Raw genomic sequence first — 13,987 nt, 5'->3', positions numbered from 1 at the left:
CCTACACTTCACTTCAGTAATGGCCAGGAGGGCGGATTAGTTCTGCTAATCAAGGGAAAAAAGCCCTTTCCACTTCTTGTGGAAATCCAGATAGCGTGGCTTCTTCCCGCTCTGACATAAAACAAGGATGCTGCTGATGCTGCTAGGTTTCCCTAATGATAACAGTCTTCACTAAACAGTTCACTTTCCAATTAAGTCTCTGGAAAATACCATCCATCTTAAAAAAAAAAAAAGAATGAATGTTAAGTATATCATCTCCTTCTATCTGTTGTCAGTAGCAGCACAACAGGGACTTCATCCCAGCCAGTGAAGTTGAACATATTTCCATGAGACAAATCTCATTACAATGCGGATTGAGCACATGCAGCAAATTCAGGTCTTTATTGTCATCAAAGTAGCCTCGAGTCCCGAGAGGGGGAGGACTGATTCTTTATAGTGATGCTAATTATGTCTACCAGTGAGATGACAACGAGGAACATACAAACACACACATGAGTGAAGGATATTATTGATGCCAGTATGTCAGCTTAATTAGCTATATAGTACATTCCTGTTCTATTTTAAGGATGTACATACAGAGTATGCTATATGTTATATTACTGTACATGTCAGGTATATACAGGTACAGTCTGAACACATGCACATTTAAACATTATATATAAATATATATATATAAACTTTTCCTGCATTGTGTGCATCCATCCGCATTAAGCCATTGTGTCATATGTCATATTGAGGCTACATCCAAACTACTACATTTTTGTGTGTAAAATACATTTTCAAACTAAAAATATCTCTGTTCACATGAGCATTTTGGCTCAGCATCAGTTTGAATCCCCGTCCATACGAACAAGCATTAAAACGCATATCACATGACCACTAGCGTACACTGGTAATACATTTGCATTCTCTTGATTATTCTAAGAGTTTTATGTAAGGGAAACAAAAGCTATAGTGTGAGTCTGGCACTTTGGACAGAATTCTGAAATCAGGATCAATGTATCCATGTACAGTATAAATGTATGTGAGAGAGTGTGGAAATGTGTGTGTCTGTGTGTGAGTGCATGTGCTCCAGCTCACCACCAGAGACTTGGCCAAGATGTTTTCGATGAGTTTAAAGTCATTGCGCTGGAGCTGCTTGCTCTTGCTGCTGGTTCCCTCCGTCTCCTCATCCGCATAGAAACGGAAGAACTGGGACTCGTCTTTGAACTCACTCTTTTCCAAGACTGGAAAAGAAAACACACACACACAGAGAGAGAGCATGTAATCAGAAAGCCACTGCAGAAAGGAGCAATGTGACAAACAGCAATTAGGTCACATCTAAGTCTTTCCAGTTAAAGGTTGATGATAAAAAGGTGAAGTGGTGCTACAGTTACCATCATACATGTAAATGCTCATTTGTCCATCACATGTCAAAGCAAATGTGCTGATTCTGTGGAGATACGTATATTTGCACGAGCAGAAAGCAAAAGAAGCTGCCACTTTACGCGTGGACACAAACAAGATAACAGTTAATTAGCTCATTAGCTAATGATGCTAGAAGAAACATCTGCAGTCAAACCACACCTGGGTTGTATCCAGCACACGCCCGGGTTAGTAAGAACCTCTGGAGATGTGTGTGAGTGTGTGTGAAGCCCTCTGTTGGGCTGAGCCTTACTCTAACACATGGGGCACTTCAAACAGGTCAGGAGCACATTATGGAGGCTTCTCTTCTCACATCGGTTTTGGAGCCTGAGCGAAAATGCCACAGAGCAATCCTACTACACTACGGTTTATTTCTTATGCTTCTCTCAGCCACTGAAGTCAGGCCATAAATTACAGTACGTGACCCTTTATTCCTTTGAACACCTATTTTCTTAAGTGAGGTCCAACAAATTGAACCTTCATTTTGTTGGTTTCTTTGGAACACTGAATTAAAGGCAATCGTAAACATGCTGCTCTTTGTTTGAATTGTAAATTCCAGTCCAGTCCTTTTTCCACTGGTCAAAAAACCAACTAACGCCAACGAAAATCGGGCTTTTGTCTGCAAAGGGAGTAAAGTATCCGTAAAATAACAGGACGCCCACCACGGCGCAATATATGCTTTAACAGCTGGCACTGACATCACCTCGCCCCAATTTTTTGATGTTCACATCTGGACTAAAGCCACGATGCGGGTGAATTATTTTATTTTGTTGAGCAGAATTGAGAAAACATTTTGTTTGCCAGTAGTAAAAATCTGTCTCAAAGCTCCAACAAACATCCACAGACCTTCAACCAAGGATATTTCCTAATCTTAGTGTGTGTGTATGACTCTGACTCTGGCTGGGGCTAGTAGAGGCAGTGCTGAATACCAAAGGTGCCCAGGTGTTCAGATATTTGGAGAGCATCTGGCACCGTCAGATGAACAAAAGCCTTAACAAACTAATTACACGTACGCCACACCCACCCACACTGGCCTCGTGCCAACTCAAACGTGAGTTATTTCCCTCTGAGTCACAGAGGCTGTGGCCACATAACACATTAACTGGAGGGTGTGCAGCTCCGGAAACTACGTCTTAACCTTATAATATGCACAAAGTCTCACTCAAACACACACACACACACACACACACACACACACACACACACACACACACACACACACACACACACACACACACACACACACACACACACACACACACACACACACACAATCTAAATGTTAAGAGCAGTTGACCATATTCAAGTGACACTAAAAATGTGTTAAGACTCATTTTGTTCATACACTTGATTGTATTTTTAACCACAAGCACTGTATATATTATACAATCTGACATATTGGCAGTGGTGGCAGAAGGGCTCAAACATTTTACTTAAGTGACAGTACAAATAAACAGACAAAAATGTACTCAAGTAAAAGTAAAAGTACCACATAAGCTTTTCTACTTGAGTTAATTTCTTGCTTTTAAATATACTTAAACTATTAAATGTGAAAGTACTTGACAATTTGGCTCAGGAGTGGAAAGTATCTGTATCTTGTGAAGGTGTTTCTGTACATTGAGCCGCCTGAAGGGAAAAACGCAACAGGTGTTCCCGACAGACATGTAGATGAATGATTTCAGCAGTTAAGGGCGGATGAAAGACAAATTAACTGTGTTGTCTGTTAGCAGTGAGGAGCCAGACAGTAAAAAAGAGAAAAGAGAGAGAGAGAGAGAGAGAGAGAGATGACTAGTTAAAGAGGAACCAGGTGACAGAGCAGCAGATGTGCTGGGTAAGGACTACAGTGAGTGACGTGAGGAGAGGTCAGGTGAGGTGTAAGCAGACAGGCTGCAAAGAGAAAGGTTGTGACCCTGAAGAAGGGCGGAGGACAGGGAGAGATAAAAGAGAACAGGTCAGTCCTTCCAACAGATGGTAGAAGGAGGGAGGTGTGTGTGTGAGTGAGTGGCAATGAGGCAAGTGAAAAAGTGAGAAAGCCATTCTGTGACTGTGGAGCGGATTTATGTGTTCAAATGAGAGTAAAGTCTCTTTTCCATTGGCCAAAAAACCTTTAAACAACCACTAACATCTGGCTTTTGTCTGCAATGGGAATGGATACAATCAGCATTCACTCAGGGTTCAAATGACTGAAGTAGACACAGGTTTTAATCGGCGTCGGCTCTGATTGACAGAGATGGCAAAGTGACACCAAAGTGAGTGCGCTAATTTGGCAAGGCGATGGGCGAGAGAGCATCCCATTTTTCACAAACTGCACTACTGGCTATTAGCGAGTTTAGCAGCATCTATAAAACATGTCTATACCAGCTAATTTTGGAGTTACAGAGGTATGATAGATAAACCTATATGTTTGACACAGGAGCATTTATATAATTTATCTGTCAGAGAATCAGAGAACTACGACCTTCATCTTAGATTTCAGTTGTTTTGCATAGTGCATAAGACAGCGTCAATCTTCAGTTATCCAACACCAACTACTCCTTACAACTGGTTCTCACTTCACACATAACTTGGCCATTGAAGATGATTAATTCAATTTTAGGCCTGAACCAGTCTGGGTTCGGTCGGGGCAGTAGTGGTAAAACAATATTTAATATAATAACAAGTGAGTAAACCACCATAAAAAGGTGTGTAAATGCTATTTTGTATTGAAAAGGTATGTAAACAGTGTTTACCCCCCACTACAGCCCGGTCACGGTTCAGCGGACTGACCCAGACGGCCGTGTAGCAAAGCCAAATAGATCTGGTTAGGGTACACTGCTAATGCTGTTTACGTTCAACATGCTGGGCTCGAACCAAAGCCGCTCCACTGCAACGTGGTCAGTGAGGTTACCAACTTGGCTAGACTGGATGTGCTAATTTACAATGCTCCTTTTTTAGTGTCTGACATCATAACGTAGGAGAGGCTAATGTTTTTGTGGTGGAGAAAGAGTGACTGTGGGACCAGTGAAGGACAACATGCATTTCAAGGTAATGAGCAGCACAGAAAAGAGGGTGAATGGGTCAAGAGGGAGAGTGAACACATCACAGCAGGATTAATGACATTTAAATTGTTGTGGCAAAGACAAACACTGTAAATAAGAAAAACATCACTGCACCATGTATTTATCAAGTCCTCAAACTAAACTGAAGTAAAAACCTCTGCTGTGTGAGTGTGTGTGTGTGTGTGTGTATGTGTTTATCCATCCTCCATGTATGCATGTGTGAGAGAGAATTGAACTGACCGTGGTGCATGAAGCCATTGTTGCAGAGCCCCACGCCCAGCGTCACAGCGTCCTCTCGGGTCGAGCAGTCTCCCTGGGAAACCAAATCAATGACGCACACAGTCGGTCAGTTCCGATGCCTGTTTACACCTTCTCATACTCAGCAAGCCACAGCACAGCTGGGTCGACTTGTTTGTGTATTTGCTGGTGTGAAGATGGTGATTTGTGACGCAGCATGTGTTAATAAATATGTGTTGAAAAAAAGGACATTGAGGGATTAGAAGACTGGTTCTAAATGTTTAAAATCGATTTGAGTAAATTATACATTCAAATGGGAGCTACTGTATTACTGCAAGCTTTCCCTTTATTGCACCTAAAAAAGAAAGATAGCACAGCGGAAAATATGCACAATTTAAATTTCTTAAAGGAGACGTATTATGCTTTTTCTATCTTCTTTCCTCTAGTGTGTTATTTCTTTGTGTGTATAAAAGTTTTACAAAATTTCAGACAGAGGCTGAAAAGAGGAGCGGCAGCAGTGGACAGTATGAGGCAAGTAATGTATTTTCTGGACATTTGAGCATCTAAACCTGTTTAAGTAACCCAATTTAAAATTGACTGAATATGGCCCTAAAATTTATAAATTCAAATAATTTCCAATCTGTTATAATTAATTAATTATGACTACTACTACTTACTCCTTTTGTAGGAAACTCAAATGTGCAGTTGCAACAGTCCTCAACTGCGCTCTTAAAACTCAGTGAACAGAAATGTTTTTGCAAAAAAATGTGACAAACCCATTGATTATTTAATGCATTTAACAATATTTTGATAAACTCGTGATTCGCTAGTTTCGCTTGCATTGAATGGTCGGCAAAATACTCAGAAATGTTCTTTTTTAGACATAAAGCGTGCAGTGAATAGGTACTGTACCATTACACTCAATACTACAAAAAGACACTTAGCTGTAGTGATGACAATTGTTTAGTATTCTGTGTTGTTTGGATAAAGTGGAAGTATAAGAGAGACAGATTTTACCTGTGAGAGAAGCCAGTCCACCAGTTTGCTCGCAGGCACCACAGATTTAAAGGTTTTCAGATGATGGTCTCTGTCCCTAGAGAAGCAAAAACAGAGTTTTACAAAATAAACTTTCACATTACAATACAGACGGCATGAAAAAATAACACACTTCACAGTCAGCAGCTTTATATCAATCAATCAATCAATAACATTTTATTTCTATAACCAATATTCACATATCACAATTTGTCTGATATCTTTGTGGTTCACACCCTTAAGACCCTACACTATCTGTTACGTTGAATTTACACATAAAACTAAAGTAACAGATAAAAGAGAACATTGTCTCTACTTAGAGTTAGAGAAAACCATAAACAACATAACATGTCATAATTCATATGTTTTTGGTACAGCACAGTTTTTCTGCAGGTTTTTTTAAATCCTGCAGAATCCACAGCAACAACACTGTACACTCTCACACAGACAATCCACGGTTGATCGGCTCGTTCAACATGCAAACAGGAAACACAACAGAGGATGTGCGGTTGCTTGTGTGTCTCAGTGGGTGTATGACATCCGATAAAACGGAACAGAATCTTCTATTTGCTTGAACGTCTCAGTATTGTGAGTAAATCATGGGCCGTATCTGGACCACCCATAATTCTAAACAGCCACTTTTAGAACAAAATCCTCATTCACTGTCAGTCTGACAGAACAAACAATGCATTAAAAAACACATGAAAAACAAACAATGCATTAAAAACACATGAAAAACAAACTACCGCCGCACATCATTTATAGTCTGTATCAGTAGCAGCATCAGCTTCTCCTGAATGACATATTTGGCATTTTCAATATTAATTATATACTGTATGGTTAATATCTATTATATCATATTTTTAACTTCACTGATTGTTAATGTTATTAAAGCGGCTGCCACTCAACAAAGTTTAGTAAAACAGAGGCATTTGATTATTTAAGATTCATAAAATGCAGCACATCCATCACTTTAATGTTATAATTAATGGATGCTACTTACAATGCCAATTTAGTGATGAATATAAAAAGCCAGGCTGTATTACATAATATCAGAATAGCAGGCAGAGGGATTGCCTTTGTATGTTAATAGGATTTGTCCCCTGACTAAAAGCTCTTTGTTTGCACCGATGGCGAACCCCGGGCACTTCAATCAGCGGGTGAGCGATGGAGGGACAGATAGAGCGGTGGGGGACATGAAGAGGGGAGGGGCTGCAGAGGACAGAGACAGTGTGTGTGTGTTTGAGGCAGAGTAAGAGGGAGACAATGTGTGTTTCCTGTGCTTCTGTAAAGATCTGTACTTCAATTCTGACTTAAACCGTCCAATGGAAAACATTTGTGCAGTGAAATCACTGCAATCACTGTGAAAAGTTTTAACCATTATTTGCCTCCGCCAAGGAGGTTCTGTTGTCATCGCTACTGGAACTTGGTGGAAGGATGCTGTATTGGTCAGGGAAGAACCCATTGAAATTTGGTGGGGATCCAGTTTTTTTCACGGTCTTTAACATTGTGAGAAAGGGCTTTATTTGGTGCAGCTTCATTGAATTTAAGGCGACTGTTGGACTTGGTGGAGGTATGTAGTTAAAATAAGTTTAATTTTATTGTTAGTTTAAAGGAACAAATAAGGACTGCTGGAGTGCTACGTTTGTAGGAGCTCCTGATGGGGATTTATGTGTACGTGTTTATCACTGTAGTGTTTATATTTCTCAGCATGTGAACTGCATATGTACGCAAGAAAGTCAAAGAAGGTCTGTGTGTATTTATGTTTATGAAAGCGGGAGAGAGCTTGAACAACAAATAAAAAGTGACTGATGGGGTTTTAAAAAATGTTACAGCATTATTTGGTCTAAGTCATGTAAATATAAAGTAGTTAATTTATGAATATCCAACAAACCCACAACACTGTAGAGATTAAAAAAAAAAACCTTCATAAACCTTAAAGACAAACCTCCAGTCATAAAAACTCGTCGTATCCTAGCTGAACTGAATCCTGAACACATCGACCCGTAGCCGCTCGAACACAGCACGGTGTCCAAGTTGGAGGGGAAAGAGGTTTGATTGGTTTGTCATCCTTGGCAGCACTACTGTTTGTCCAGTCATTACAGAAAAGGTGAAGTGAACCCTTCATGAATATGCATCATCGCACCTGGATCGTAGGGACATTAGCATATGAGGAGGGAGGAGGGCAGGTACTTACTTGATGACAGACGTGTGGAGGCTGTGAAGGCGGCAGTACAGCCTGACGCCCTAAAACCAGAGGGAAAGAAATGAGCCGCTGAGTCAGAGAAGATACACGCCTTAAGTAAACAAGTACAAGCATGGCCCCAGGACAAGAGATTTCATTTCTTGAAACGGAGACTGAGAACAGATGCAAGCCGACGCAACCAACTTATATTTATTATTAACCTTTGTGCCATTTTGGGGAATTAAGTTTTTGATTAAATTTTCTTTGAGGAGGGATTTAGTTCCTCCAGGGATTGTATTTGAATATGTGCATAAACCGTCAAATGATTTGCATAAATTATTAAAGAGCACTCACTGAGGTGTATGCTTATGTGGACTTACAATACAAATTTACATGATGAACAAATGCTAGTAGGAAACCGTGCCAATTTGTTTTTGAATAACCATTGAAAATATGCACTGTCAGCACAGTTGTGTTGGTAAAGTCATAACCATCATCAAGTCTTTAGGTAAAAGTCTTTGAATATAACTCACACCTCAATACGTGACACAAATGTGACATTTTCAACCCAGCATTTGTATTCACTATATTATTTATATAATATTTTTCCTTACTTCCTCGTTTATTTTCTACACGTCATTTCAAACACCAGTGAGGATATCCAGGAGCAGAATGACAGTTACCTTAGACATGATGTCCTCCATCTCACTGCGCGCCTTGTAGGTGCCGTCGTCGTAGCGGAAGCGGTACAACACCTGCTCGTTCTTGAACTGGTGCTTGTCCGACACTGAAATATCACCAGAGAGAGAAAGCGTCACCTCCGTTGGGCTCCAAAATATTTAGGGGATTAAGGGTTAATAATCCAAAAGGTGTGACTACAGAGTATCTGAGAAATGTACAATCGCTCACTTCTCTTTTTTTTCTCTACATATTTCCTTTCGAGATCACACACGCACATGCCACTGAAATTACTCAATATTCGTTTACGTCAGAGTTGAATCATACTTGTACTAAGTCAAATACATTTTGCAAAAGGGAGTGTAAGCTAAAAGTGCAATCACACAGGTATTTCATTTACTGAGGGTATTGGGGTAAGTAAGTGGCAACACTGCACATGTTATTATTGTTTGTGTTGAGCAGGCCATGACATTCAAATATGTAACACAGCAGACAACTGCCAATCCTCATAGAAAAAATCTCCAAACCAGCATTAATAAACCCAGAAACATCCACAACAAGTTTCCGTACTCATAATCAATCCAACATTGGTTATGAGTACGTAAATGGAAAAGGACCATTACACACACACACGCACGCTGAGTGAAATCTGCCAAACAGAGGCAGTTTGGTTCCACCACAACAAGTTGGCATGGGCTCAAACAAGCTAGTGTTTTTCTCAGTCTAGACTTAAAAAACCCTCGCAAAAACCCAAAGGACGCACCACGAAATCCGCCGCTGTAAATCGTCCAACGTGGAATTTGAAGTAGACGAGAACGATGGATGAAATTATGGGAGACATCAAAACTGCAAACATTGTGTCCACAAGTATGGACTGGTTTGTTTACAGGCTCAAACATGCACAGCTATTTGAACAAAGTTTGCATTTTGTACGATAAAATGCACGTGGTTGACCGTCTATCCTTGTCTCTTAACAGAACTACAGCACAAGTCAGTAGTGGTCGACTGACAGATTCAATTCCCCACTCTGTCACACAACTGCTCTGTCGCTGACAATTTTTTTTTCACTGACTAAGTGGTGATGCCTACTGTACACCTTGCCTGCAGGGCATGAGCCTCTCCAGTTTTCACACAAAGTCCCACTTTTATCCAACAGAGCCCTGCATGTCATCACTGAATCTGTGGCTGCAGGCTCCTGTGAGCGAGGATTTCGGGGGATTTTCCACAGGTATTAAGGAATATGAACGTTGGAGCTCAGCAAGGGGGAGCAGTGGGTATAAATGCTGACAGTGGTCTACACTTGCTATGTACAAGAGCCCCTTCAGTACGACTCTGGACAAGTGTATACATACATTATTTATAGCTGTTTGTGTATGCGTGTGCATGTGTGTCTCATTTCTCAAGAAGAAAGAACAAGCGAGGATGAGGTTACAAAACAAAGTTCGATCATAATAAAAACATGACAGGGGGAAATATAAAGAGCATCAAATATGAGGAAAGCCACACAAAGAATAGAGGATGACAGAGGTTTTAAGAAAAAGTAAGAGAAATACAGAGTATATGAAGGGGAGAGAGAGGTAGAGAGAAATAACAGGTTTCGTTTGGTCTCACCATGGTGGATGATACCATTTTCCAGCAAAGCTTGTCCCAGGTTGACCCCTTCGTCGGGTTTGCTGATCTCTCCGCTCTCTATCAGCCATGACACAAACTCACTGAGGGCACAAGACAAGGAAGCACATGATGAGGCGTGGTTTCTTAATGTGATCATCTGTTCACTGTTTACATTTTTTAATTGCCTAAATCTTTGACGTGGGGCTCCTCGATGTGCGGTTTTTGCATGGAATTAACCAGCAGACGATTCAGGACTGGTGCCACCAAGTCACTATGTTTTTTTTTCTTGAATTCCAGTTGATGACGTTTGCATCGAAAAAGCAGTTGTTTTTGTTCATAATCATCAATCAAGGCGCACTTTCGAAAAACCTAAGACAATCAAATCATTTGTATTGTAAATATATTCAGTGAAAACAATGTACAATGGGAAAGTAAGGATTATTATATATATACTATAATTAGGACACCACCTAAGGTTTGGGAACCACTTGACTAAATCACAATAAAGAATGAGCTGACAACCACAGCACAATACATGACTGACTGTGGCTATGATTTATTTGGTTTGGTTTGGTTTAGTTTAGTTTAACTTATACAGCATTAATACAAAACAAGTGAAAGTGAAATGTAAAAAAATCTGTCTGGGGTGTAGTACAAGCCAGTAACGGGGTATATGAAAACCACACCCAAGTAGAACAAAGAAAATCATAAAAAGCATACAACTCGTCAATAAGGGTTATATATTAGTTTTAAAGAAAAGAAAAAACATATATAAGTAAAACTGAAAAAATACAGAGCAGGAAGAATAAAGGTCATTTTTATTGGAAATCAAATGTTTTAACAACAGAACATTGACTAAGTCTCTTATTACCCAAACAGCATGTTAATGCACTGTATTTATTTTTACATTATGAATATAAAGTTCAATTTGCTCACTTTCATATTTCTCCTTTCCTCTAAATAAGATGAATTTAGACTTGTTGATATTTAAGAACGGCTTGTTTGTTTGAAACCACATAGAAAGATTGAGAAGATCATGATTTATTACTTTAATAAGCCTTGTCAGATCTCTACACACATAAAGCACAGATAATATGGGAATGCTGTTCCCAACAGAAGCGAGTATTGCTTGTTTTGCTTGTACTGGATTTCTATGACACATGCATATAGTGTTTACATTACACGTTAAAGCAGAGACTGCTGGTTTCAGTAGGCTCAACTGACACAACCAGGGACGTTCATTCTGAAGCTGAGCTGACCTTTATGTACATATATGTGTTTAATGAACTACTTTGACCACAGTGACACACACACACACACACACACACACACACACACACACACACACACACACACACACACACACACACACACACACACACACACACACACACACACACACACACACACACACACACACACACACACACACACACACACACATATTCTGTGTATATCCATATCTGTAGCTACAAATATGCCTCACACAGACTTTGATTCATGGATCAACCGTCCAAATCCAAGCGCTGCGACAGTCTTTTCACAGTCAGTATGCACTGAACAAATGTTTGAAGGAGAAAATTACATTCTCCCCTTCTTCGTCTTTTATGCTGCAGAGCAAAATAAATTTCCCGGATAATAATGCAGTGAACTGGAGAGCTGGTGTGTGTGTGTGTGTCACTGCCTTTATGTGTGGATATGTCATAAAGTGGATGCATGAACGCATGTCTCTGAATACTTATGGTTCATAAATGGCAGGCATACAAGGTGCGTAGTGTGTGTGCGCATGTGCGTAAGTGCGTGCGCTGCAAGGCGTGCGTGCGTGTACAAGATAGAGAGGAAAAGACAAATTGACAAACACATCCTTAGCTGTAGAAGACAGAGCTAATGGATTGGTGTTGATCACATTTCTGTCGCTGAAGAATTGTTCATTAAACTGGCACCCTGTTACAGTGATCATAAACAGTATGAAGTACTACTATACTAATGTAGTAATCTTCATAATGCGCTGTTTAAAGACAAAAATCAACAAACTTTACTGCATCTACTTACAGACTATTACACAATATGTGCGCCATTCTACAGCAAACTGCAACTTTAAAGGGCCACTGGAGACTAAACTTCACCCAGACAACACAAAATGTTCTTTTTCCAAACACTTAATCTTGTGTTTTCTAAGATCTCATCGCTATTTATCTGAATTTGCTCCATTTCCTTTGTGTGTTGCATCGTGGGACGATGGTGTGCATCAACGGCGCACAGCGAAACTCATAGGCTGCTTTGAAATATCCCGTAGTATGGCATTGAGACAGAGCTAATGCATATTCCCACAGAGGGCAAGCAAATATTTTTACAATGAAAAGCTATTGGAGCAGAAGCTAATGCTGCAATTGTGTCAGTCAACAGCTGAACCCAAATTCTATCTCTTCTCAGCACAAAAAAGGTGAGGACAAAGCAATACAAGGAAATTGTTTGATCAATCATCACTCAAAATTGATGCTAGACGTGCACTCGCATGACAAAAAAAGGAGCAATTATCCAATAAGAAAATGTAAAGTGTGTTAACACAGACCATTTTTCCATGTAGATGGAAGACAAATGATGGAATTATACTATCAAGGCGATGGGGTGCTGTCAAATTGGCAGGCGGTATCTGTGCTTAATGCAACGTGCACTCAAACTGTGCCTGACACTAATTTCATCAGCAAGACAAATGCAGAGCTAATGTGGGTTGCACTCATCGGCAGGAAATGGCTGAGCGATAAAGTGAGAAAAATGGGAGATAGTGGGAAGCGAAAGTGGAGGCAGTGAAAGAGGCGGACAAACTAGACTGAGAGCACATGAATGAGGCAAAGAAAGGAGTCAGTGACATGTTGGCAAACACGGGAGTCGGAACCATCTGCTGCTGCCATGGCACTGACTCTGAACTTTGACCTACAAGTGAATGATGGGAGAAGAAACACTATATCCCTTTAAGGACAGTAATAATGAACTGTTCTTAATACAGTGTGTGTGTCTTCTGACAGGGAAGACACACACACACACACACACACACGCACACACACACGCACAATGTAATTCGATCTAATCAATTTAATTGGACACTGAGAACACCACATAGACGAGGACGGATCTCTTATCAACATTAGATTTTTGAGGAACTAATTAAAATCACTTCTTGGTGGTTTGGTTGATGTGACACTAGTCAACGTATCATCATTACCTTCGCCAAGAGGGTTATGTTTGTTTGTTGGTTGGTTGATTTGTTTGTTTGTCAGCAGGATTACACAAACACAACTGAACAGATTTCCATGACGCTCTGTGAAAGGATGGGACATGGGCCAAGACAGAACCCTTTTAAATTTGGCACAGATCAGGACAGAGTGGTTCCAAGAATTTTCTATCACTTTATTTAACATAGTGAGACATTTTGAGTAATTTCCCAGTTAATAAATAAATATTATAGGGATATCATATTTATGGGACTGATGTTCATTCTAGTAGTCATTTACCTGTTGGAAAAAGCTATCTAATATGCAAGATGTATTTAATAAATTAAAATATACGGAGAGGTCATGTCAGCGGTGTTAAACCCAATCACTTTTTACAGGACCAGTCAGCAGTCCCCATTACATTCCAGTTAATTTGTTGTTACCCCGAGGTGGTGCCAGACAGATTTAATTTAATTTAATTTAATTGATCTCACAAATGCTGTTGGGTATGTGGAGATACTGAGGGAAACTTAAGCAGGTCTCTCATTGAATATTCACTGCACTGAAACATCAGGGGGACAGAGAGA

General features: G+C 40.0%; 1 protein-coding gene across 1 annotated transcript in view; it reads right to left on the bottom strand.

Moving 5' to 3' along the window:
* Positions 1-13,987, bottom strand: part of prex1 (phosphatidylinositol-3,4,5-trisphosphate-dependent Rac exchange factor 1) — an 85,668-nt gene that overhangs the window by 30,804 nt on the left and 40,877 nt on the right. Inside the window, exons 11-16 of the mRNA XM_035158414.2 lie at positions 10,189-10,289; positions 8,583-8,686; positions 7,912-7,961; positions 5,697-5,772; positions 4,683-4,755; positions 1,081-1,226 (exon numbers count right to left, since the gene is read on the bottom strand). Of these exons, the coding sequence (XP_035014305.2) occupies positions 1,081-1,226; positions 4,683-4,755; positions 5,697-5,772; positions 7,912-7,961; positions 8,583-8,686; positions 10,189-10,289 (550 nt within the window). The remainder of the gene's footprint in view (positions 1-1,080; positions 1,227-4,682; positions 4,756-5,696; positions 5,773-7,911; positions 7,962-8,582; positions 8,687-10,188; positions 10,290-13,987) is intronic.

This window comes from Hippoglossus stenolepis, chromosome 6 (assembly GCF_022539355.2).
Source record: "Hippoglossus stenolepis isolate QCI-W04-F060 chromosome 6, HSTE1.2, whole genome shotgun sequence".
In the NCBI taxonomy this organism is placed as follows: Eukaryota; Metazoa; Chordata; class Actinopteri; order Pleuronectiformes; family Pleuronectidae; genus Hippoglossus; species Hippoglossus stenolepis.
Note: the sequence above shows the minus strand (reverse complement) of the source record. Positions and strands in the feature narration are given on the sequence as shown.